Source organism: Ailuropoda melanoleuca, chromosome 6 (genome assembly GCF_002007445.2).
Source record: "Ailuropoda melanoleuca isolate Jingjing chromosome 6, ASM200744v2, whole genome shotgun sequence".
Classification (NCBI taxonomy): domain Eukaryota; kingdom Metazoa; phylum Chordata; class Mammalia; order Carnivora; family Ursidae; genus Ailuropoda; species Ailuropoda melanoleuca.
The window spans coordinates 113050611-113077500 of NC_048223.1; the positions used below are offsets into that span (position 1 = coordinate 113050611).

At 49.4% G+C, this 26890-nt stretch overlaps 1 protein-coding gene and 1 long non-coding RNA gene across 2 annotated transcripts in view; one reads left to right on the plus strand and one right to left on the minus strand.

The window, feature by feature from the left end:
- Positions 1 to 991: 991 nt before the first annotated feature.
- On the minus strand, positions 992 to 11390 carry LOC117802756. Its single transcript, XR_004626270.1, has 3 exons — positions 11062 to 11390; positions 5307 to 5402; positions 992 to 1258 (listed from the first exon to the last, which is right to left on the minus strand). It is a non-coding gene; the product is annotated as an uncharacterized LOC117802756 (long non-coding RNA).
- The window catches only part of HABP2 (hyaluronan binding protein 2), a 32013-nt gene continuing 8572 nt past the window's right edge, over positions 3450 to 26890 (plus strand). The window contains exons 1-6 of the mRNA XM_011231832.3: positions 3450 to 3587; positions 15919 to 15955; positions 22625 to 22735; positions 24161 to 24268; positions 25476 to 25592; positions 26480 to 26599. Of these exons, the coding sequence (XP_011230134.3) occupies positions 3531 to 3587; positions 15919 to 15955; positions 22625 to 22735; positions 24161 to 24268; positions 25476 to 25592; positions 26480 to 26599 (550 nt within the window). The 5' untranslated portion in view covers positions 3450 to 3530. The remainder of the gene's footprint in view (positions 3588 to 15918; positions 15956 to 22624; positions 22736 to 24160; positions 24269 to 25475; positions 25593 to 26479; positions 26600 to 26890) is intronic.

A 26890-nucleotide genomic window follows, 5' to 3' on the forward strand; every position in this document is an offset into this window, starting at 1 on the left:
CAGCTACTTCTGAGTCACAGTCCCAGGATTGAGGAGTTACTGAGAAATGGACGGCAGGAAAAATCTAAGATTTTTATTATCTAGCCCTTTCAGGAAAGGTTTGCAGACCCCTGTCCTAGAGAGAACAAATGAGATAAGGGTTTCTCCCCACGAAGGGGCTCCTTCCTTCCCTGGGTTGGAGGCTAGACTTACTGAACCCAGGGCCCTTTCATCTCTGAGGGTCTGGGGGCTCAGCTAGTACCATCCCATAAAAAGACTTGACTGATGTCAAAGGCAACATGTTCTGCAAGCCTCGCCTATGCCAGCCGCCGCACGAAGACACCTCCAGGCTCTCAGGCGCGCCCCTCAGCAACGGCACGGAGCGGGAACAATATTATCCCTACTTTACGGATGAGAAAACGGAGGCCCAGAGAGAATAAATGACACCCACAGTGTCCCATAGTGGGGCTGTGGCAGAGGGGGGACTCTCCCAGGTCTGGTTTGGCTCCCAGCTGCTGTTCATGGGCACGCCTCTGTCTGCTCCCTGTGCTGAAGGCCCAGCAGGAGGACGGTTGTGACTTCAACGCGAGTAAACTTGAACCAGGTTGGTTCTGGCCCCACCAGTGGGTGGTGTGTAAAAACAACCCCTAACCCAGTACATGGAAGAGTGGGTATCCAGCCAGGGCATCAGGAGGAAGAGTCAGTCCATAGACACCCAGAGTCCCAAGCCCACCCAAGGCAGGATAGGGGCTCTCGCCAGCGGGATGTGACCCACTTCGTGAGCAAACGTCGCCCACAACTCGGACAGAACAGACCGACTTGATCGCAGCTGACACCCACGCCAGAATGAGGGCGAAGGGTTCTGCGTTTGAATTCAGAAGAACAGAGATCGCAGGTAGGGTGCTCCATCTCCCCAGATAAAGACAGACTGCACGAAAAGCTCACCCTTTTGTCTTCCTAAATTAAAAGGGCTACACATCTTTTAGCGAACACTCTCCTTTCGGGCCAGGCGCAGACGTTTATTCAGTTTCACATTGTTGTGATAACAAGACTGTAGGGAAATCAGAGGATGTGGGAGGCCTGCAGTTACTACACAGAGAGCAGAACTGTTTTTTGCTTGAGATAAAGGGAAGATCACATGTGAGGGGAATTAATCCGGATTAAAAAAACGGACAGCACGCGCCCAGAGGTCACTTCCAGTCGACACAGGAAGAAAAGCCGCTGGTCTGTTTTCTGAGACTCTGTCCACAAAGTCGGACGGTTTCAAATTCACGCAAAGCTGTGGAGGGGGAAAGAGATGCCCCAGTCACACGAGTGATGCAGCGATTCGACTTCGCTGAAAACTTCGCTTTCCACTTCCTGCTGACCGTAGGGGGCTGTGAAGTCCCCCAGATCGAGTTTGGAAAACAGCAAACTCCCTGCTGCTCTGCCTCTTGGGCCCTCGCTCTGCGGTCGGATAACCACCAGCGGGGTCCCCAGCCCCATGCGGGTGACCTGCTCTGCCCACATCACCACCTTCACTGCCTCCCCGTCTATGGAAACCTCCCACCCACAAGGATTTCTGGTCCGTGACCTTGTTTCCTTCTTTTTCACACCTGTCACTAACTAAAATGCACTCGCTCGCTTTTTCATTGTCTACCTGCCTCCAGACGGAGCGGGTGGTCCTTAAGAGCAAAGTTTGTGTCTGCCGGCTCTGTCCCTGCGTCGCCAGCGCCTGGCTCACAGCAGATCCCTGGTGCCTGTTCGATGGGTATTAATGGAGTCTTCATGCACAAGTTGTAGTGTGTTTAAAATTTCACAAATACTTTAGTTTTTCACATGAAGTTGGCTCTGCTGTTTTAGCTGTCCTGGTTATAAGGTACCCAACTGTCAGTTTAATAAAGTGCTTTTTCATTTAAGATATATTTATTGAACACCTCCCATGGGCCAGGCAAGTGCCCGACGTCTATGCTAGGAATTCAATGGCAAGCAAAATAGAATGTCCGTCCTCAGGAGCTTTGAGTCTGGTGGGGACAGTGGGGAGCAGGGATGAATGAAACAGCAATGCAAGCATGGGAGGCTGACCTCGGTCAGGGCTAGGAAGGAAAACCACAGGCAGGGCTCCTGAGGAAGTCATGTCTGTGCCGAAACCAGAAAGATGTATTATGCATTAACTAGGGGAGTTAACTAAGTAAACTTGCTAAAAAGGGATTAGGGTTGGACTTAAGAACAGAGTTAGGGTGGGAGTAAAGATTAGGGGAAGAATAGGGTGAGTCCAGAGAACTTTCCAGAAAAAGGGACTAGTGCATACATGCGTCATAGAGGTCAGGTGGATGTTGACCAAGAGTGAGTTGATGGCTGCCTAAAATAGGTGGAGACAGGCAAAATAAGTAGAGAAAAGAAGACAGATTTTGGAGTTATTTAGGAGGTAAAATGGCATGGCTCGGTTTGTCCTGCAAACATCTGTTGGCCGAGGCATTGAGTTTGGCCTTCTCCTGGGCTGGTTCCTGTGGGGCCCTCCATGGCCAGCAGCCTGGCTTCCAGAGCTGAAAGCAGCCACTGAGCTGTCCGAGCCCATGTGCCAAACAGGTTAGGGCAGATGGGCAAGCGGGAGGTCCAGGTGAGCCCCTGCCTGGGTTGGCAGCAAGGTTTTAGAACTTGGATTCAGGACCCGGGCGGGAGGATTCCTGGAGCCCTTACATAGATTACTGTGGGCAATCAGGTGATTATGAGAGCTCAAGATGATGCCTATTAAAGAAATCAATCGTGTTCCGGAGAACCCACGCTTCATAGGTAACACTGCTTTATATAGCCGTCCCTGTAACCAGTGTCGCTAAATAAGGAACAGAGGGAACGATAGGCCCCAAATATGAGCGTCGTGGTTTCTTCACCCTCTTGATCAAAGAAAGACTCCAATGAAAGGGAAAAAAAATTAAAAATAAAAACCTTATGTAATGAGATTTAAAAGAAAACTTTTGAAGCCAACAAGCAACCACGGGCAATGCTTCAAAGGGCCCAGAATCAATGTTTGTCAATAGCAGTTTTGCATCCTTTATCTTTCATGAATAGAAAGTGTGATGTTATTAGGAGCCCATCCATGCCTTAATTCTGTTTCAGATTTGATGAATCAGAACTCTGTTAACATTCTGTCTGAATCAGCAATGGCCAAGGCCCATGGCAGAAGCCTTCCCCAAACCGGGGCTTTCATCCTGCGACTGGGATGGTGGTTAACTCTCGCACCTTCTGCACTGAACCCTCAACAGCCCCCCGCGTGCACCCAGGGGCCGGGGCTCTTGAACTCTGCCACTTTCTTTGGAGACTTTCTCCCCAGAGAAGAAACCACCCCATGACTCAGCCTAGCTCCAAAGTTACCATTTGTTTAATCAAGATAGTTGGTTTGCAAAACATTAAACATTAAACAGTATTTGATGCCTAGTTAATAATTGGCATCCTCTTCATTTGTTCCTGAATCCTTGGAGACTGACATTTTCCCACCCTGAGGGCATAGACAACAAAAGAAATTGTGCGTTGGGCAACACAAGGGTTCTTGAACAGCAGAGACCCTCGCCAGAATGTCTGATCTCCGTATTCTGCTGTTAATGGTTCTGGCGGGAAAGACAGCCATCGGGGTAAGTGTCCTTTTCAAATGTCTGTAGTTGAGAGACTGAGGTAATGAGGAGGAGCAAAGCAGCTGGGCCAGGAGTGACTAGAAGCTTCAGTTGTGAAGGGCTGGTGTGGCCATGTGGGCCATGTGGGCTACGGCCCGATCGTAAGGGTCAGCGCACACCTGCAATGTTGGCTGCTCTTGAGCGGCCCTTTCCATTAGGCCATGCAACTGACTTGAGCCCTCTTGGAGCAGAGTCTCCATGAGCACCTTCCAGCTAAAGGGACTGGGGCAAGAAAATCTGCTAAGACAGTGGGCGGTGATCTGGCATGGATCTTAGAAAACCCTTTGAAAAGCCTTTGAAAGCTACTGACTCTCCTGGGACCCGTTGATAGACCTACACGGTTTTCTAGCCGTTTCAGGCCATACTAGGGTAAGATGCCCTGTGATCTGGCTCTGCAGGAGAATCCTGCTGGTTGCATATGATCCTGGCAACAGGTTTACTTAGATGGATTCCTTTTGGAGAAAGCTTTGTGGGTAATACTGTTTCTCCCTTTTCACAGGACCCTAGCAGATGGGTCAGGGAGGGGAAACAGGGGCCGAAGGGAGGTGGTGATGAGTAGGGAAAGGCAGTGCCATCCGAGGGTCTTGCATGGGGATGCTAGGTATTTGGGAACAGGGGTAGAGATGTTGGCTCCTGCCCTGTGCCGTTGTGGTCCCGGAGTATTCGCTGGATCTCTGTGGGCCCAGGAGAGGGGCCATCAACAGAAACAGAGCCTCCTGGAGTGCCCTACCAGATGTGGTTGAGGCATGAGTGTGGGTTTGGCAGCCAGTGCCTTGAGTCACAGCTTTGCCACCTTCTAGCTGTGGAATATTGGGCAAGCGACATAATCTCTCAGAGCCTCAGTTTCCCCTACTGCAAACCAAGTGATAATCTCTCACAGATCTGGGGAGGGCCACGGCTGATTGAATGAGGCGATGCATTGGCCTTCAATAAATGTTAGTTCTTTTCCCTTAAAAGTTCTAGAACGAACACGACTTCTCTATAAAAATCAGAGAATGTACCCCTTTGTGGGGGGGGGTAGGGAGTGGGTAGAGAAGGGGCAAGGGATGGGAACTGAATTAACAGTCATACCCTCTTTATCTTACGAAATACCTTTGCCTTTTATTTCCTGTTTTACTCATAGAGATTTTCCTGTAGAAAGCAGATTCGGTTTCAGGTTTTCTGATTAGATACTTTAAAAACAAGAGCCTCTCCTTCCCTTTCAGTAAACTGTCCTTAGCCCCATATTAACCTGTCAAGTGTCTCACCTCTGAGAGAGTTTTCTTTTCCGATGATGACTTGTATATGTGTGCTGGGGTTGCAATTACACGTTTTCAAGCACCTACCTCATTTGATTGTTTGGGGACGTCTGGGGCAGAGACCCAGCAGAAATAGCACAGGTCTAGAGGAAGAGATGGAAATTATCAGAGGCCCACAAGGGGCCCAGAGAAAGTACCGGTCGGAAAGAATTAGAGCCTAAAGTTTGCAGTCAAGGAGAGAGTTGATACAGTCTGTTTGAAGTTCACAAAACGATAATGGTCCCAAAAAATCCCTTTTTTGCAAGCCCCAATGAATTTTTAGGGTTAGCAATGAAATTATAAGTCAATAATGGATAAAAGAGAAAATATGAGAGATAGCCTTCAGGCAATGAGCTTAGTCGGTTCCAGAGAGAGGATTCAGGGCTTTGGAATGTTTTCTTACCCCAGATGTGTGCCAGACAGGTGGTCGGGAAGGAGGCTTGCATTCCACAGGCCAGGCCACAGACATCCAGGGGAAAGCGGCCAACTTGCTCAGATGCTTTGGAGAGTTCAGGGGCATCATCAGGGGGAAGAAGCCACACCGCCAGATGGGCTGGGCAGCCTCTCCCACCCCACATAGCTAAAAATAATAAGCAACTGCTGTCCTTTAATGAGAAGTCCTGCGAGCCAGGCTGTGTTTTCGGTGGATCAGTTCATCTCGGGAAAGACCATGAGAAGGAGGTACTGCGAGGGCTCCCATTTCACAGGTGAGAAGATGGACAGCTTGGCCTCAAGTCATACCCCTAGGAAGTGGCAGAGCCGAGCTCTAGACTATGGGCTGCTGTCCACTCTCTGGACCAGGTCTTTTGCCTGGACCCTGGGTAAAGATGAGATTTCTTCTGCCCACAGAACTTCAAGGGCATGGTCCTTTGTGCAGAAACAGGAAGCTCTTAGACCAGGGGTTTGTTTGCTGGTTGGGGTATAACGGGCTCCATGTGCCTCCGGAACTTTGGAGAAAAGCAGTCACGGGGTCTGTGATCACTATCCTTTGGAAGGATGTATGGACACTCTCCCATGAATTTAGGTCATGCAGCAAACCTTATAATGCCTTCCCTCTGAGCTCATACCTAACTTAGATTTTTATTCAGCTATCTGTGATCCAAAGAGTTATAGGTCAAATATGATTGCCCTTAACACCAGCAATTCATCCATGGGGCCTTTCTGGCTGGGGCTAGATTTGGTTTTCCTTAATGAACACCTGTCCCCAGCACAGCCTTGTATGGTTGTCCCCATTTTGTGGGTGAGAAACAGACCTAGAGTTGTTAAACTAACTTCCCAGCCAGGATTGAGGCCCATGTCTGCCCGACTCCTTCCCCATGACAGGAACTGTGTGAAGGAAGGGCACTGCCAACCAGGGCTCAGAAATCTCTTCTTGCTGTGGGCCTTGGGTGAATAGGGGGTCCTGCTGGGCTCAGCCATAATGGAATTTGACCTCTTCCAGGGACAGGAGCCAGAGGACAAGGTTTGTTCAGGCCTGCCCTACTTAGCTCGGCCCGTCACCAGAGAGGACAGAAGACAATGGCTCCTCCTCTCTCCAATGCATTTGCTCCTACTTCTGGACTTTTTAAATCCTAGAGTTTAGACCTAAGAACTCTAGAACTCTAGCATCCTCCCAGGGGAGCAGAAATTTTTGAATAGGCCAGAGTCTGAAAATTGGCAGCTTGGGGTATATTCCACTCACAGTCCGAGTTCTATTTGGTGGGTAGAAGGTCAGCCTAAGAGAATTTTAATTTCCTTTCAATTGCCTGGCAACATTTGCAAATCAGAACATTTCACATGGAAATAAAAATTCCCGGCTTCTCTTGAAAACTAGACATTCTAGTAATGTGGGGCTCACATTCCTACTTGGCACCAACCGGCTGAGGGGCTATTGCCCTCATTTCTAGAAGGAACTCAAGCCCCCCAGTCCACAGGCCCTACCACTTTCTACTGTTGACTCCCTTTTGCTTGACAGATGTACATTATCTGCCGGGTCCTAGCTTGGGGAGAGAGAGAGAAACAAGAGAGAGCCCGGCTTCTCTGTTATGACGAGGAACTGTGTGGATGCTGAAGGATTGGAGCCAATTTTGGATGGCCGAGTAACTGGATTCAATGTCTGATTAATTTGAGCATCCAAATCTCATGTCCCCCCCCAACGAGGACTAAACCAGGCCTTTTATGGGAAGATACAAGCCACCCCTTTCTAAGCCTCAATGTTCCAGAATGTCCAAATCTCTTTCACACCCAGGAGGGACATCCCTCCCTCTTGCTGGAAACCACACAGCATCTTCCAGAAAAGAAAGGGACTGAATTTCACTGTGACTTCTCATACATTTTTTTTTCTTAACTGATCCAAAGCACAATTCCAACTCATTAGCTTCGGCGGTGTGCACTGGTATTTAGGGAAATCAGGTCGCGGGAAATCGCATGTGTATATAGGCAAAGATATATTTATATTTTAAATTCATTAGGGTTTCCTAAATGCAAAAACGATGCTGCTGTCACAGAGAAACAGCACAGCGGAATATTCGGCAGCCGGGATTTTAAATAAAACATGCTTTTCTTCATAATTAATATAACAAGGTTTTCTGGCTTAGGACCTGGCAAGGATCCCAGGAAAAATGAAGAGGTGGGGGTAGATGTGACGTGCCTCTGACCCTACAAACAAATGCCAGGAAGAGTTTATGCTTAGTGAGCCCTCCTCAATCACTCCCACACTAGAAAAGAAAAGAAAAGAAAAGAAAAGAAAAGAAAAGAAAAGAAAAGAGAAAAGAAAAGAAAAGAGAAGAAAAAGAAGAAAGAAAAAAGGAAGAAAGAGAAAAAAGAAGGAAGGAAAGAAAGAAAGGAGCTCCAACTCATTGATAACAGTGGCTAATAATCATAATCATAGTGGCAACCATTTATTAAGTTTAAGTCTCTACCATATGTACTGTGTGCCTAAAATTTATGATCTCATTCGAGTTTCCCAACAGCCCCACGAGTTAGGGACATGTCATCCTCATTTGACAAATAAGAAACTAAGCTATAGAAAAGTTCAATAATCTGCTGCAGACCAGGGAGGGGTGGGGTCACAGAGTCGGGATTCAAACCCGGGTCTGCCCAATCCCAGCTCCAAGCTCATGACCACTGTGCTGGAGGTTGGCAATGCCAGGTGCTACCCAAGAACAAAGGAGAAGGTTCAATGTGGCATGGAAGGTGTCAGAAGAGGCAACATCTCAGACTCCAGCTTCAGGGAGGAGACAAAGTTACTCCTACACGGAAGCAACTTCCACAGTCCCTAAAGTTTTTCTTTCTCACGCCAGAACCATCGAGGCTTGCCAGATAGCTAACCAATCAGTTCAGTGTTTTCAAACCTTACTCATGAATGAAATCTTGCTAAAACCAAGCCAGTTTCTCAATATGTTCCTTAAACATATTTATCTTTTCTCTATCTCGATAGATTTATTTTTAAAGGAAACTGTCCCTACTATAAATGGAAAAAAAAAAATCACAGAAAATGGTGTCATCGAGTTCTAACTGGCTACACTTGTCACGCAGATGCTTACAGCTTGAAGCCTGCTTTCTCCTTGTGGGAAGGCGAAACTAGCAAGAGAGGGAGAGGATAGAGACTTGCCAGCTCCTCCGAGCTTTTCTTTGTGATGGGTTTGGAAGGGNAATCACAGAAAATGGTGTCATCGAATTCTAACTGGCTACACTTGTCACGCAGATGCTTACAGCTTGAAGCCTGCTTTCTCCTTGTGGGAAGGCGAGACTAGCAAGAGAGGGAGAGGATAGAGACTTGCCAGCTCCTCCGAGCTTTTCTTTGTGATGGGTTTGGAAGGGTTGACAGTAAAATCGGGAAGGGAGTGAACGCCTCATGCTGTGTTTGATGTCACGCCTTGGCCAAGCGCCACCCGAATCAGCTTGGGGATCCCCGGTTCCACCTTAACGAAAGCACAGCCTCAGGGCTGGACTGGGTCCCCATCAGTGGGAAGTTACTTTTCTGAGCCCCTGGGCTGTTTGCTGAGGCCAACTGGCCAAGGTTAATGTGGGGGATTACACCCACGTGGCAGGCCTCAGACCCATCCTACTCTTTCGTTTTATTTGTTTATTTGCCTTTCCAAGGGCCTTCCAACTGCCTTATCATATCCAGAAAGGAGTGTTTGTGTCTAATCTCACCATCCTGGATTGACCTTACGCCCTAACCTTCACTCCTCCCCAATCCTTTGCAAATGCTACACTCCCCACGAGCAGCCGCATCTCCTCGAATAAAACATCAGGGCAAGGACATTTTTACTTTTACAATGGGGGAAACTGAGGCATGGGGAGATCCAACGCCTTGTGCAGCAGCAAAGATCAGCCCACAGTCTCCTTGGCCAGGAGCTTCACGCCTAAGGCAGGTACCATCAAAGCGAGGCTGAGGGTAAAGTCAGCTGGGAACTGGCTGAAAGTTCACGTCCTGGGCCCGCTCCAGGACCCATGGATGCCCAGCCTCTGCTGGTAGGGCCCAGGAATCTAAATTCTCATCCAGCTCTCCAGCAAGGAAGGACAAGGCCGCGGAGCTCTTCCCTCCGCCCCACCCCCTCTCTGCTTGTCCCAGGAAGCTGTGGTCCAGCCCCCACTTACTGGGGCGGGCGTCTGAGTGGGCCCTAAAGCTCTGAGCCGGAAAGCAGAGAAGCTAGAGAGAGTGTCTCTCAGCCAGGCACAGGGGACTGACTTCCGCGCAGGGAGGTCTGGTCTCAAGTTCCCCCCGCCCCCCCAGTCAGCTCAGGCCTCGCAGGACTACTACACACGCACACAGCCCCCGGGCCTTAGCTTCCTCCTCCGTACGTGAAGGCTCTAGACCCACTCCTCTCTCCTCAATTCACCCCTGTTGCTTGCTATGGACCTGCGTCGCCCAGGCTCCCGAAAGGAAACCACCCACACAGGCCACCGGCCAGTGCTGTCTGCTGTGGCCTCCATGTTTCCCCCTTAGAGCCTTGCCTCCCTGCCTCCCTGCCCCGAGCTTCAGATGAAAGCAAAGCCACAGTGAACCTGACAATCCTGAGACACCATCGTGTAGCTTCTGTGCTAACGCAGGAAAGGCAAGACTCCTTGTGACTAAAAAAGGACCGAGTGGCTCCACTCTGCCACCTACTAGGATGGCTAGAACTTCTTAAAATGGGAGGTAGCCAGGGTCGGTGAGGATGCGGAGAAATGGGAGCCCTCACGCGTGGCTGGTGGGAATGTAAAATGGCGCAGCCATTGTGGGAAACAAGGATGGTGGTTTCTCAGAAAGTTAAACATAGAACTATCCTAGGACCCAGAAAATTGCACTCCTAGGTTTAACCCAAAAGGATGGCAAGCAGGGCCTGGAAGCTTTCTGGACGCCAGTGTTCCCAGCAGCTTACTCACGATAGCCAAGGACATAAACAACCCAAGTGGCCCTCAACACATGAAGGGATGAACAAAATGGATGTACAATGAATCTGACTCAGCCTTCGAAGGAATGAAATTTCAATATACGCTACCAACACAGATAAACCTTGAGAACGTTGTGCCTCATGAAATAAATCCAGTCACAGAAGGACAGATATGGTGATTCCACACATATGAAGTACCAAGAATAGGCAAATTTAGAGACAGAAAAGAGAGCGCACCTTGGCTGGGGGCAGGGAGGAAAGAGTTGTTGTGTAATGACCACAGACTTTCTGTTGGGGATGATGAGAAAGTTTTGGGTGAAGGTAATGGGGACAGTGACACAACAATGGGAATGTGGCTAATGCCACCGAATGGTTAAAGTTAAAAAGTACTGTGTTATGTGTATTTTATCACAGTTGTTTGTTTGTTTTTCCAAAAAGGACTAAGCGGCTTTGCCCAGCTGTTCATTTCATCACCTAGTTTGTCTGAAGCAGGAACCACAGGGCGGGGATGGATGGGGCAATACTTGGGCTGGTGACCGCAACCCTGACAACCTCTGTCCTCTGTCACCATCACCACCTCTCACCCTGACCTTGAGCTCTTTGTTCAACAGTGAGGACTGGCCTCCTGAACTGTGCACTCTTGTCTCTGGCCCGCCTTCTGGCCCCGGGGCAGACTTCTCTCCCACCCAGCTGCCCTCGCAAGGAATGAAATTCTTCCATGTTGATCTACCACCAGGTCATGGTAGAACATCCGAGAAGGAAGGGATGGTGGGATTAGAGTCCCCGTTTCTTACTTACCGGAGAAAGGTTTTTCTGTTGTTGGCTCACGCTAAGCCAAGCTTCTGGCCCCAAGGGACCGGTCCAGCGCTCCATATCCCGTCTTCTGCTTCCTAAGCCTGGGATTCATCAACTCAGAGTTTCAGCCTCGGCCCTTTTGTTTGTTTTCCAGAAGATTTAGAATTCTGAAAGGTAAAGGAAGAACCAGAATTGAAATAACCTAGAAAAAGATTAAACTACATTAAAGAGAGGACAAAACAGATTAGACCTCAATGCTCTTGACCCCCAAGGAGATTACGTTGTAAATCAGTAAGACTCCGAGACAATATCTTTCTCTCTGCCTTGTCTTTCCCACTGACCAACCTTAGCCTAGAAGACACTAGAAGATACTAGAAGCTCCTATTTTAGCCCTGCTGAGACGAGGACGACAAGCGGCGGAAGAAGCAGGCAGTGGCTGGCACGCCCCTGGACCTGGATGGAGACATGTGTTGGGAGGCGTTAACCACAGTGGACCGGCCACGGCTGGAGCTCACTTTTGTACCTTGCACGGCTGTCCCTGGTGCCCAGTGGTCCTCTCTGTGTCCTGCCAGGCCTGGGCTAGTCTGGACAGGCCTTTCATAAAGCTTTCCAAGGACAGGGCTCCGATTTGTCACCCAGTTCCAGGCCGTGCCGCTCTTAGAATTAGGAAGCTCTTCTCTTTCCTTCTCCATTCTTCCATTCCAGGGAATGCCTGCCATGGCTCCCACAGCCCTCCTCGTAATGGAGATTAAGACCAAGGACCCTGACGGAAGGCTGGCCCCATTCCATCCTGGCTCCAGCAGCTGGCCAGCTGAGTTACTTTGGGCAACTTAATCTCTGTAAATCTGTTGGCTCACCTGTAAAATGGACATAATTATAGAACCTCAATGATCAACTATTGTGTACAATAAACGAGACCAAACGCATGTACATTTAGCACACTGTCAGCTCTTAATGCTGAGATCACAGTTGTCTCCTCCTTCCTCTTATTCTTTTGCGTTAGGGGTCTTCCTCCTCGGACGTGTAAGTCCCAGGGGTAGGAGTTAATTTCCCCGTCACCGTGGATAACGGAATGCCATGGGATGAGAGGAGGCAAATATTGTGCCCACTCATTCCCCCAGCCCCATGACCCAGTTTAAGTGTCAGGATGCAGATGTCCGGCATAAATACGGGGCTACTGGCCTGGCCTCTTCCACACTGTCCCCCAGATATCCAGCCTGTGTTTGGGGGCCCGTTTCCACATTTCACTGCAGGCCCTGCCAGTGGACCTGGTGATTCACGAAATAAGTGGGCTGGCTTCGGATCCCTGGGACCCCCTGACACACAGCCCGTGCTACTCAGCTGGGTGGTAGCTGCTTCCGACTCCCTGAGAGCCAGCGGGATCCGCAGGGCCCCCAGCCCCGAAAGGTCCCGCTTTCTTTTTGTTCAGTTTCCCTCAGAGCGGTCGCTCCAGCTCCTGGGAAGGGCACATCTGCCACCTGCTGGCTGTAGGCAGCACAGCACCTGGCCTACCCTCCTGGTCCAGGTCAGAGCTAAGATGTGGGGCTCTGGCCCAGGCACAGGTGTCAGAGGGCCTTTTCTACACTGGGCCCTGGGGAAGTCTGTTCCTCAAAGTCCTCTCTCCTGTCCTGCCCATTTCTTGGGGCCGACAGTGGAAAGGCAAGGCCCACTGTATTCAGTTCAAATGGGAGAATTCAGTGGATACCTCCTTTGGGCTGGGCAAATGCAGGTACAGAGGGACAGGCCGCGCCCTCCAGACAAGCTCCCTGGAGGGAAGCTGAGGCGGGGCAAAGGACAGGATCAAGGCAGAGTCGGCAGGAGGGGTAACGTTGGCACCTGGGGCTGTCTCATGCCCTCAAGCCTGGAGGGGTCAACTTTAGACGCTCCCCATTCAAACCCCCAGGCCCGGGAATACCCCTGAGACCTGAACTTGCCCTTCCTCTGTCAGGCTCCCCAACATCAACCCCCTTCCCACACAAAATGCTCAGCCCTCATCTCATTCTTTGCAGAGACCAGGCCAGGGGACCGTGAGGCAATTAAATGGGGCATGCACAGTGCAGACAGCAAATGGCCTCTCTACCTTTTGCATCCCTCTCCCTCCCCAACCGTTTGTGGTAGAATTTGTCAAATCTGCAGAAAGTGGAAAGAATAACACACTGAATATACATATATATCTATTCACAGTACCATTATCATTCTCGAGAATTCCACCTTGACACACTAATAGTCCCTAATATAAGACTATATTCAGGTTTCCCAATTACCCCAATAATGTCCTTTATAGCTTTTTTCTTTTTTAAATCAAGCATCACTCACTGCATTTGGTTGTCACGTCTCTTTAGTCTCATTTAATAAAAAACAGCCTTCCCATCTTCTTTGTCTTTCATGACACTGACATTTTTGTAGGGTCAAGACTGGTTGTTTCATTGAGTGGCCTCAATCTGCACCTGTCATATTCCTCGTGGGTAGATGCAGGGTAAGCACTTTTGTCAAGAATCCCACTTGTTGATGTCGTCTGCTCCGTACATCCTGTCAGGCTACATTCTTTCTTTCTACCTGTCTTTTCTAATTTATTGTCCATCTGCCTAATTCCCAAAAGTGGTTAAAGAGGCCAACAGTAAAACAAAATCAAAACTTCCGCTGGCGGGGAGAGGAAGGTTGATGTGGGGACTGGGAGGGTGACCACATTGACCGCAGCTTTTTGGTGGCAAAGACCCATAGGGAGACCTGTCAGGGGCTAGAACTCTCCTTTTCTAAATCGGAGGTCAGCAAACTTTGTCTGTAAAGTGCAAGACAGGAAATATTTGGGGCTGTCTGGTCTCTGTCACAACGACTTTGGCGGTGTAGCACAAAAGAAGTCTCAGACGATACTTAAAAACGGGCATGGCTGTGTCCCAATCAAATTCAATTTATAAAACCACACTTCCGGGTTTGGCCCCAAGGGCCTGAGTTCGCTGACCCTTGAATTAAGTAAAAGCAAATATTCTAGCTATTAAATGAGTAAAACTTTCTTTTTCTGGTAAGTACTCCCTTCTAAAAGGAACAGTTCATAACACTATTTATCTATTCAGCAAAAACTCCGAGGATCGTCACGTGCTAAGCGCTATGCTCAGGATGGGGTAATACATCAGTGATGAAACAGACGGGATCTTTGCCTTTCTGGAGGACAGAGTCAATGTGAGACGCAGATAACGTGCAGATAAACAAATGTAAACTACATGTTGCAATAAGAACAATGGAGGAAATGAACAGATATAGTGACAAAACAGTGAGGGAGGGGGTCATACCTACAGGGGAGTTGAGGAAGGCCTCCTTGAGAAGATGACATTTAAGCTGGGGCCTAGCGATGGTCATGAGAGACAGCTTTCCAGGCAGAAGGAAGAGCAAGTGCAAAGGCCCTGGGGTGAGAGGAGCTTGGCTAGTGCCAGTTGGAACCCAAGTGTGGCTGGAGAGCAGTAAGGGGCAATGGAAGGGAAGGGTATGGGAGGAGGTTTATAGCTTGTGGCAGGGGTTTGTATTTTATTGGAACCCTGGGAAGCCACTGGATAGTTTTAAGCAACTGTCCCTCCCCAGCCTAAGGGGCTGTTACCCAAAGCAATCACATAGACTTGAGTGTGAATCCAAATCCTATCACAACTATGTGAGCACTGAGCCTCAATTTTCTCATCTGTCAATGGGCTAAGAATAGCCTCCTTGTAGGGCACTTATAAGAAGGAGATGCAGGGGCGCCTGGGTGGCTCAGTCATTAAGCTTCTGCCTTTGGCTCAGGAACATGATCCCAGAGTCCTGTGATCGAGCCCCACATCAGGCTCTTCCACTATGAGCCTGCTTCTTCCTCTCCCACTCCCCCTGCTTGTGTTCCCTCTCTCACTGGTTGTCTCTCTCTCTTTGTCAAATAACTAAATAAACAAAATCTTTAAAAAAAATAATAATAAATAAAAATAAAAAATAAAAAAGAATGAGATGTAACAACACACAATCAGGAGACAGGAGATGCTCAGTCTGTGCTCCTCACTGTCCCTGACGAGATTGTCTACACCTGGGTGGCCACGCCCCGGCATGGGAACAGGTACGCACGAGCACCACACGTCCGCACCAAGGAGGATGCTCAACCCGCACAGGAAGAAGGGAGCATCTCCAAACAGGCCCCACTCTCTCCCTCCCACCCATCCCTGCTACGGCCGTCCCAGAGCGCCCAGCGCTCCTGGTCCTCCCACGTGACCCAGGGGGGTTCCTCTTGGCTTGTGGGAGCTCAGGGAGGCGCCCAGCCAGTCAGCTGACTCAGCCTTGCTCAGCCCTGTGTTGGTTTGTTTTTTTGTGTTTTTCAGTTCTCCCTGATGTCTTTACTCATAGACCCAGGGGGGTTCCTCTTGGCTTGTGGGAGCTCAGGGAGGCGCCCAGCCAGTCAGCTGACTCAGCCTTGCTCAGCCCTGTGTTGGTTTGTTTTTTTGTGTTTTTCAGTTCTCCCTGATGTCTTTACTCATAGACCCAGGGGGGTTCCTCTTGGCTTGTGGGAGCTCAGGGAGGCGCCCAGCCAGTCAGCTGACTCAGCCTTGCTCAGCCCTGTGTTGGTTTGTTTTTTTGTGTTTTTCAGTTCTCCCTGATGTCTTTACTCATAGACCCAGGGGGGTTCCTCTTGGCTTGTGGGAGCTCAGGGAGGCGCCCAGCCAGTCAGCTGACTCAGCCTTGCTCAGCCCTGTGTTGGTTTGTTTTTTTGTGTTTTTCAGTTCTCCCTGATGTCTTTACTCATAGACCCAGGGGGGTTCCTCTTGGCTTGTGGGAGCTCAGGGAGGCGCCCAGCCAGTCAGCTGACTCAGCCTTGCTCAGCCCTGTGTTGGTTTGTTTTTTTGTGTTTTTCAGTTCTCCCTGATGTCTTTACTCATAGACCCGGACCCAGGTGAGTGTGTGGATCGCCCTGGGGCTTCCTCACAAACTGCAGGCTGGTTCTGGGATGGAAGAAAGGGGACCCACGCGTGTAAGTGTTGGCACAAGCTCAGGGTTCAAATGGTTCAGACGTGTGGCAGACCCCTTTCGAGAATTTTCCCAGAAAAATGCACTCCCAGTGTTTGTCCTTCTGTGCACGTATACCATGCTTGACTAAATTTTGAGTTGCCCATGGATGCCTCTGGTCCCCCGTCTCAGGACCCCAAGGGCAGAATTACTGATACAGTTAAATCCCTTCGTTTTACGGAGAAGGAAACTGAGGCTCTGGGAGGGGAGGCTGCAGGTCACACAGCCCATTAGTGATGATAGGAGATGAAAAGGCCAATGCAAAGCGAGGGAGGCATTGGGCACTTACTGGCTCCCGGTAGGCCAGCCCTGAGCCCCCACTCGCTCCACCCCTTGGGTGGGGAGCCAGGTCCTCCATGCTGTGCCACGCAGGAAGTCCCCAGGCTGACCTGCCCCTGTGGTGGCCTCCCACCTGCACCCCCACCACAGCCCCCTGCCCAGTGCCCTCAGCTGTGCCCAAGCCGAGCAGGGCTGCTCCTTCTGCCATCATCCAATCTTGGTCTCTGACTCTGGGCCCAAGTTTCCCTTCACTGCTCTGAGGCCCAAGGGAGAAAACTCCACACACAACTCCATCAGGGCAAAGGCTGGCATCCCCCACTGGCAGTGACCTGTGCTGGTCACCCACAAAGGCCCAGGGCCAGGGAGACGGCACATGGAGAGGGCAGTCACGTCTAAACTTTGGGTCAAGGGCTTATTTGGACAGGGGACAACTGGGTCAAAATCCACGTGAAGGTCAATATTCTCCAGCAGCAAAGCCACGGATGGACAGACACAGTTGTGCTAGCTCAAGGCAGGTGATGTCTGACCTTCGTCCACCCCTTAAGCTCAGGGAATGTTTGTGGAATTGAGCATGGCATGTGGGTTTTGAGAGGGTCTGTGTCTTTCCCCAGAGCAAAGGAGACTGTTCTATTCAGCAACATATAATTTAGTTCCTTGAAGGGATTGTGTTCCAGGAGGGCTCCTCCCAGTAGCCCGGATCAGCATCCACATGTGGAGTCCAGTGGCGGGGGGTGGCAAAGCCAAGAGGTGGGAAGAGCTGCCCCCTCCCCGGCCTTCAGCACACACCAATCAGGCACCAGGTGTCAGAGAGACGGAGCTCCAGAACTGTGGGGTCACACAGCCAACGAGGAGCATAAAAGAGTCAGAGACCTCGCTCTCTTCAAGGATTTGAAAAGGAGACCCACCCCTAGTCCATGCGGTCAACTTTGTGAAAATTAAGAGATGTTTTTACCTCAAGACACTGTACTGCCATCTTTCAGAAAATTGCAGAAGACGTCGACAGTGGCGACGAGTTTCTGATACCCTGGCACTGAAGTTGTGCAGTGAACAACTTGAACAACTGGAAACAGTGGTCCCAGTGAACATGGATCACAGAAAAGGGAGGATTCACTATCTGTGTTCATAAGGCTTTTAGCTTTAATGAAAGAGATTAGAAGCCATAGGATCAGATTTGGTCTGCAAACAGGGGAACTTCCTCACCATCGGAGTCGTCCAAAAATCTGTACGGGCTGTTGGGCTCTTGGGAGGTAGTAAGTTCTCCGTCACTGGTGGTATTTAAACACAAGCTGAAAAACCATTTAGTTGGGAGTGGACAGTGCTGGATTTAACATTCTGAAATTCTAGGCTCTAGAAGAACTCTATCAATAGCTTCTACCAAGAGTTTGGTGAGTAGATGAAGGGATCCTGGAGGCTGCCATCCCTGGGCTCCCAAGTCCCTCTCGAGGTGTTCGGTCAACCTCTGGCTGTGGAGCAGGGCAAGACATAGTAGCCAAGCCTTTCTGCAAAGAGCAGGTTCGGTTTTCAAAATGTCCCTGCCCGTGTCTGCTCTAATTGCACACAGGGGTGGTGCTTTGATGGAATTTGTCAGATCCCAGCTGGCTTTAGAAAGCAGTGTGGCCAAGGAAACACCACGGCCGTGTCCACAGGCAAGCTGTTTCTGTAGCTCGTCTGGCTGGACACAGTGCATGGCGGGGGTTTTTGCTGGAGCAGAAGGCGCCTAGGCCACGGTCCCCAATGGGTGGCAGAGGACGTGGCCATCAAACAGCCCAGACTCTGCTCATCTCCCCAAAGCAGGTGCCGTGACAGCCAACGGGCCTACGGAAATGCCTCTTCAAAGCTGGCTTGGCTCTGCCCAGCAGCACAAGCTGAGCCCATCCATCAGCTGTCCTGCCGCCTGCCAGGGAGGGTCTCCGCTGAGCTTGCCCTGTCAGCCGGAATGGAAGCGTCAAATACAGGCCAACAGGGCTGGGGTTTGGGGGAGGCCCTCGGAGGAACCGTCTGTGCCACGATGATGGATGACGCCAACAGGGACAGCATTCCAGAGAGTTTTCTTCCGTTCCGCACATCTGGCAAGTTCCTTAACCAGAGCAGCTGCAGAGCCCCCATCGCACAAGCTCTGAGCTTTTTCCGAGAGACCCCGGTACAGACCACAGTAATCCCGGTTGAGGGACTTGGAGCATGTGCTAAAGAAAGATTTCTCGACGTGTGTTACTTGCTGGAAGCTGAAACCCACGGAGCTTTCACGAAACACAAACTCACAAGAGGCTCCTGGGCCAGTAGAAAAGCAAACCAGACTTGGAGTTAGGCAGACCCCCGTTTGGATGCCACTTCCTCCTGCTCTCGTTTTCCCATTTCTGTCAAATAGGAGTAAGAATGCCTATGCCACGGGGTTTCTCCATGGTTAAGACTATGTGCCACCCCATTTATTTAGTATAGTGTCCAGTACGCAGAAAGTTCTCAATAGATAATAACCAGTTATTGGGATGATTTGAGTTAGCTCCGGATACTCTCACCATCCTTCCTGATAAGTTCTAGAAACAGTCTGATAAACAGACAAATCCACAGGGATTTCTTTTTATACCTGATATAAAACCCTCCAGACAGCTGCTCTCATTCTTCACCCAAAGCATTCTCCTTTTCTACAGCCTAGAGAAAGTCTCCAATAATCTGTATTTGGACCTGGAATGTTTTCCTCCAATCCAGCAACGGAGGCAAATTCTACGTCAGGCTATAATCCTTCTTGATGCAGGAAAGCACTTGGACACATTTCTAGACCCTACAGAGCTCACCAGGCATTTTCTTCACCAAATGCCTATGCCCCAGATCTCACGTAGTTTCTCTCCTAAGTTCCCTGTTTCCTCTGCTCCAAGCAGATACCAACTTTGCTGGCCGAGCTCCGTGCCTGCTGTGTGCTGGCCAGTCAGAAGGAAGGGAGGCCCCACCGCAGAGGGAAAAACTCACTTGTCAAACACATCCATTAACTGGGCTCTGTGCTGGGTCTGAGGGGTACAAAGAAGAATAGACCTGGCCCTCGCTCTTAAGACGCCAACTATCTAGCTGGCGGGAACAATCAGATAGACGAAGTTGAATAATAAACCACAAGAAAGAGGTGCCACCTGAGCTCCAGCCATGAAACCAAACACTCTACAGCCCTCTGGGCTGCCGAGGAATGCTGCAGTGTCTAAAATCCTTATCCCACTGCGACCCAGTATCAGTCAAGCCCTCTGTGTTCATTCGTTATTACCGCAGAGCATACTACCCTAAATTTAGTGGCTTCGACCATTAATATTCTTAATAGGATAAGAATAACGTCTCAATTCTTTGGGTTGGCAATTTAGACCTGGTTCAGTGGAATATTTCCTCTGGTCTGGACCGGACTCAGCAGACATTGGCCGCGCCTCCTCACGTGTCTGGCGTCAGCTAATAGATCAGCTGGGCTCTCATATGCCTGAGGCCTTGACTGGAAGTGCTGGGCCTTCTGCTGCCCCACACATTCTCTTATCCTCCACGGAATAGGCCAGACTTGAACACATGGCAGTCACAGGGGTCTGAGAGAAAGAGAGAGAGAGAGAGGAAGTGGGCAAGACCTGTTGAGACCCAGGCTTGGAGCTGGCACACTGTCCTTCCAGCACATACTATTATTAGTCAAAGCAAGTCCCAAGGTCAGTTTAGACCCAAGCGGTGGAGAAATCAATTCCATCTCTTGGTAGGAGGAGCTGCAAAGTCTCGCTGCCAAAGATGAGGTGACAGGGAAGGGGAGCGAGCCGGGGACATCTTCCCCCATCGGATTGGCTCCTACGGCACTAAAGGGCCAATGTGGAACGTGAAGGGACCTCATCCAGCTCCCCTGTGTCTCCACTCCCCGCTCACCTCCTTTCTGGGCTGGCTTTCTTCCCCCACTCACCCTGGCCTGGAAGCACCGTGTTGGAGGCCACATCCCACTCTTTTCTATATATCTCTCCTCCCAGTGCCTTCCAGAACATGATGTCATACTTGGCCCATCGTAGGTGCACAACACACGTTTCTTAGGTAAACAATGGGATTAAGTGCCAAGAGCATAGAAGAGACAAAATAAACTTTAAATTTGGAGGCGGAGAAACCCTGCTGGGGACCCTTCTATAAAGCACTCTGAAAACATGGGACAGGCCCCCCAAAGCTAAAGGAGCTTGGTGCGTTTCCTTGCCCAGAACTCCAATTGGCTGGCTTCTGGTGACCTGGGGCCACTGAGCCTCTGTTGCTTCTCTCCACCTTCACTAAGGGCCCTGGGCCTCTCGGGGAAGAGTGGGGCCTTTTTGCCTCGTTTAGCAGAAGCATGACTCAAAGCCTACATGCCTAGTGAGGCCTAGTTTCACTGCGAGCTGAGCAGACCTTGTTAACAAGGCTGGATTCCAGTTAAATTCCTCCAGCAGACATTTCAGCCATCCCCTGCCACCTAGAAAAGTCACGTGATTCCATTTATGTAAAAACCTTCCCCGTTTCCAAATATCTGCAAAGGGAGTGATTCTTAATGGCTGAGCTGAGATTAGCCCAGCTGACCTTCAACCTGTGGGAGGGATGGGAGAAATTATGGGATGGCTCTGAAGGCACTTATCTATAAACACCTGTTGGAAAAACAAAAATAAATTCTCTAAACCAAAAAAGAAATAAATAAATGATGTAATCAGCTCATTACCAGCCCATTGTCTCTCCCAAATGTCAGTTTGAAATCTTTCATGTCAAACTCCGAAAAATGTTTTTTTCCCTCACTTTCTTACTCTCTTTCTCTGCTTTATCGTGCTAGATGGAAAGAAACTTTATTTCCTCCAGGAAGACAATGGCCTTATCTTCAACCTAGATCCTCGTCCCTGGAAAGGTGGCCTCCTCTGGGAGCATTTTCATAGTGGGGAAAAGCAGCTCGCAAGAAATAATGAGCAAGCAAAGGGAGTCTTGACTTGACACTGTGATAAATGAGGTGAAACTTTGGCAAGGAACCAGAGTTGGCGTATTCAAAAAGGAAATAAAAAGATCGTTCCATTTTAATGGGAAATATAAAACAGCCATTGTGCAAAAGTCGATTTTTCAAAAGCCAAAGAGATAAAGACTATAAGGGAATGACTGAGAGACGAGGGAGATAATGCGGTTGATAATCAGGCAGAGGGAAAGTGCCACGCTCTGAGCCACCGGCTGGCTCTGTGGGAGCGCCTTTGCAAGTCTCGTAGCTGCATTTCTGCCTCATTACCATATGCATCTCCGGACAGCTTCCTTACAGCCTTAGCTTGCCGCCTTGCCACACTCCTGCCAGCCGAGGAGAGCAAAGTCAGCCCAACTTTCTTCAAATCCCAAACTCTCTCCATGAGCCACGGAGCTACCAGCATCTTCTAAGTCCCCAGATGACAGAAAGCCCGAGCCCAGCCTTACATCATGCACTTGTTCTCCCCATGGACCTGCCTAGCATGAGGTTGACACATCTGGGCAGTGCCACACACTGCCCCGTCTCTCGCTGGGCCAAATCTATGACCTTCTCTCGGTTGTCCTTGGGCGAGTCCTAAATAGTAGGCTGAGTATGTGATGGGGATGGTTGGACCCCTTTCCCCAAGGGTAAGTGTGAATTAATCGAGGCAGTGGAAGAGGCCACAGCTGACGTAGTCGAGATGATGCAATTTCGGGGTTTTATGGGGGTCAAATGCCTTAGTCCATTTTCTGCCGTTTATTCACCATGTGAAATTAGCTCTGTACAATGCTTACCACAGGGCCCAGTACATAGTAAAGGCTCAATCAATCCTAGTTGTTAGGATGATGCCTGAGATAGAACGAGAGTAATTTGATGGTGTGACCAAGAGGAAAGTGACGAGTTTCCTTGACTTCATAAGCTAAGGTGACAAATAAAGGCCCAGGGAGAAAGTTTATTCACAGAGGCGCCCAACAAGGTGATACTGGGTCTGACCTTGGGCACCTCTTGTGTAGGACCTTGGACGCCTTCTAGACCCCAATCATCCTCCTGCTGTTTACAGATAAGCAAACCGAGGCCCCGAGAATACAAGTACTTGTCCAAGCTCACAGTCAGTGGAAAGCAAGCACTTGACTTCTCCCCATTTCCAATCAGGCGCTCTGGACCCTGCCAAATGCCAACACTGCCTTGCTGGGTCATAACACACCCCAGATGAAAACTCACGACGCCTAACCCCTTCTGTCCACCCCATCAGTTGGGAGCTAGAAAGACACATGATCGTCCTTCAGGATTTGGAAATCTTTAGGTCTAATGATTAGGGTTTCTTCCATCCTCTTCCCACTTCTGCAGATTGGACCCCTGACTACTACGAGAATAGCTACGAGCAACACGACCAGGCAGAGAGCAGCACTAACACTCCTGCCTACCAGGAGAATCCGGACTGGTACTACACGGAGGACGGTAGGTGCCCACGCTCTTTGGGGAGCCCCTGGGGGGAGGCCAGAGCAGCTAGAAGAGAGTTTGTGTGCAACTATATGCAGGTGCCTCTCTCTCCTCTCCGACGGGCGTCATAAACTGAGTATCGAATAAATGACTTAGACTGCCTTTTTTCAGTCCCAATCATATACTAGCAGGATGGGGGAGGTTGCTAGAGACTCTCTCTCCCACCCTCAAATGACAGATGATGCAGGTGAGGAGGCCAGGGCTGGAGTTGACTTAGCCAGGGTCACACAACAAGTTAGTGCATCATCATCTGGGTGTCCTGACACGGTGAGTGAAAGTCATGTTCAAAATCACTCCCCAGCTTTGATTACAGGTAGGTCCTAATTACGCAGAAGGGGCTGGGTTAGCATTCAGCATCAGATTGTAGCTTTCACAAATTTGGCATTGAACCTCCCTTCCCCTTGTGCTGTGTTTTTCTTTCTCCTTACACTCCTGGGAAGCTTTGCACCGTTGTTGGTGTGTGTGCATGGGTGTGTGCGTGTGTGTGTGTGTGTGTGTGTGTACTCACACGTGTGCTTCTACATTTGTTTTGTTTTTGTGGCTTCTTAACCCAAGCAATGGGACAGAAGGAAAAATGAGAAGTGGGGCCCAAGCAAAACCATGTGACGAAGCCAGGAGAAGGAATGGAATTCACTTAGCCGCTAGAATAAAAACTGTAACTGTGCGAAGTGGCCTGGAAGGCAGGGCCAAGATACAGGGCATCAGGGGAACATCAGAAGGGACCATCAAAACAAGAGCTGGGCCCAGGGATCCTAGTTCCTGAACCAAAGAACAATGTGTGTGAACAGAAGGATAAAGAATTCCCCAAGGGAAGATCCATTCAGACAACCATGAAAAGCCAAAGGCACAGATGAAATATGACAAAATCTAACTGAACAAGTAGTTGAAGAAAGATGAAGGCCACTGGGTCATTTCCTCCTCGCCGCCAATTCTTCTGTCACCCTCTTGCCTTTGGTCTTCTTTCCTGATGTTCAGAAAGCTTGTGTTTCATTAGGGGTGGGTTTTCTTTCCCCACTCCTGACCTCCACCCCCGGGCACTGGGAGTAGGGGAGGTCTTCAGGCTTATGAAATGCCTTCAGCATCAGAGGCAGACCCCGTGGCACTCCCAGCGAGACTGGGAGGAGAAAAACACTGATGGTGGAAAAGGGGAGTTTCTCAATGAGAAACTCAATGAGATTCCTTCTCGCCTGTCCTCTTACTAACCTGAATCTCTCTCTGGTCCTATGACTGCAGTTTTCCTTGCTCTTTCAGGGCAATTCACGTTTCCCCCTTTCCCCATCATTCACTTTCTCATTCGGGGTAGGAGACTGAAATCTGATGAGCAAGTAGGGGCTTCTCCCCTGCTATTCATTGCGATCATTGACTTCCGCCCATGTATCATAGATCCGTGCCTGTCCAACCCCTGTGAACATGGCGGGGACTGCCTTGTCAGCGGGGACACCTTCACATGCAGCTGTCCAGCCCCTTTCTCTGGAAACAGGTGTCAGAATGGTGAGTGCTCTTTCACTGGATTCCTTCTTCCCTCTGAGTTGAACAAGAGGCAGTTCCTCCTCCAACTCAAGGGGGTAAAAAGGGCTGAATGGTTCATGGAAAGGGTTAGAACCATACATGTGGTATCATCTATAATGGACTCCTCAGCGTGAAAACAAGCAGCATCTCATTGAATCCTCACCCATGCATATTGGCTAGATGGGTATGTCCATTCTATAGATGGGAACACTGAGGCTAAGAGGAGATAAGAGCTGGACTCTGACCAAGATGTATTCTACACTCAGGACTTTTTGCTTTGAGTGTTTAGACTAATTACAACAGAGAAATACTGTTCTCAATTGAGAGGGCAGGAAGAACGTGAGGGCATATGAAGCCCAACCCAGTTAGAGAAAGGGAGCCCAGAGATACAGAGAGCCTTCTCATGGTCACACAGCTAGTTAGGAGAAGGGCAGATATTAGCATCCTGCTGCCTGGCTCCCATCCCCATGCTCTTTCTTCCTGCCATCCTCACTTACGGAGACTCTGATAAAAATGATGTCTGCCTCGGTGACCTCTTATGGGCATAACATGAAGCCATGTTGAGAAGATACAGAACTCTTATGGGCTAATTGCACCCCTGGAGAAAACATGGATTTTGTTCCATCCAGTGACCATCTAACTGGGGTGAGGGAGGCAGTGAGGATCTTTAAATAGGGCTTTATGGTTATCATCTTTTGTTTGTGCCCTCTTCACCCCTTCCTTCCATTTTCAGTGCTGTCAGTCCTTCAATAAATGTGTCAGGATGGTTTGGGGTATCAGGCATTAACATAGTATCTGGGTTTATCCCTCAACTTCCCCAAAGAACGGCGAAAATGTAAATGAAATATAAAATCAACTACAAAGTAGAGAAACTCAAATTGCAGCTTTGTTTGTTGAAGGTGTAAAAATCATCCAGGTTTTTTATAAAAATAGAGTAAAAAAGAATATGAGCCCTGGAGGGAACTGGGCTGCAATCATCCATGACCCAAGGATTTATTTAAAAAAAAAAAAAAACTTTTTTTTTTTTTTTTTTGGTCCAGGAATAGCATGGTATTTCAGGACCACAGACAAGGGCATGCGCTCTGTCAGTCGCCCCTCACCACCCCCAAACATTGTATTGTGCAGGTACCCCAGTAAGTAAAAAGTGTCCCCAAATCATGTCGCTTACTTCTCAATGGATCTCCTACAGTGCAAAACAAGTGCAAGAACAACCCATGTGACCGGGGCGAATGTCTCATTACCCAGAGTCCTCCCTATTACCGCTGCGCCTGCAAACACCCTTACAGGGGTCCAGACTGCTCCACGGGTAAGTGCTGGAGGCCCCTTCTATGCTTAGGTTTTCTCTCTCTGGCTTGTGCCAAGGATGTCTGCAACCTATTGTGTAGAAGTCCAGATATCTCTGATGTTTTAGTGGCATCCAAGATGACCCTTTTAACTAGGACTTTTTTAAAATGTATCATCCTGCAGCGCCTGGCTGGCTCAGTCAGTACAGCATTCGACTCTTGATTTTTGGGGTTGTGAGTTCGAGCCCCACATTGGGTGTAGAGATTACTTAAAAATAAAATCTTGAAAAAAATAAAATACATCACCCCTGGAGAGTCTAGGGGGAATTGACTAACCTGTGTCCCCCTCTCATCCAAAAAGAATAATCGTGAAACTCTTTTCCTCCAAGAAGTAAGCCCTGGTCTATTCCTGGAATGGGCCATATAGGGGATTAAATCTGTACTTAGTCACTGGTATGAGTCAGGCATTGTCCCAAGAGATTTACATTTTTTCTTACATTCTTCCAAAAATACCACAAGGAAGAGCTTTACAGATGAAGGAACTGAAGTTCAGAGAAGTTAACTACCTTGCTTACAGTCACGCAGCTATCAAGGGGCAGAGGCAGGTTTCGACCCAGCTCAGACTGGCCGCCGGGTTCCTGCTCAGTCTATACCTCTTATTCCTTACTGAGCTAGCCATCTACTTAATAGGCATGGCCTCCATCATATTGCCTCACGCATGTTTGTTTATGTTCTTAAGGTTCATGTGTACGTTTGCTAGAGCGTCAGTGGGCCTGCTTTCCTCTTTGGTAACCCAACTTTTGTGAAAGGGTGGGCACCAGAAGAGTGCCACTGATATCTCCTCATCATCTCCGATGTAGCTGCAACTCCTTCTGAAAAGCCTTCCTGGCCCCACTTCCTGTGTTCACAGTGGTTCCTCTGTGTAGGCCAAATCCCTGCCAAAATGGCGGCATCTGCTCCAGGCACAGGAGGAGAACCAAGTTCACCTGTACCTGCCCTGACCAGTTCAAGGGGAGATTCTGTGAAATAGGTATGGGTCTCTACCTTCACTTCAACAGAAACTCGGGACCACAGTAAGGACTATGGAATCCTTTTATGTTTGGGTTTGGTTCCCAGAATGGGGTTCACGTCAAGATTCCCAAGCTCTACTATTGCCTCTGCCTTATAACCTAAGGGCATAGGGTGCTCCTGGCTCCGTGTAAATAAAGTCATAAACTGGGATGTAGGGCAGGCAAATCAAACACACCTGGGCCTCGCTGGGCCTCAACCCACAGGCCACCAGCTCTTGTGTGAGCCCAAACTAAAAAACTAAGTTCCATCT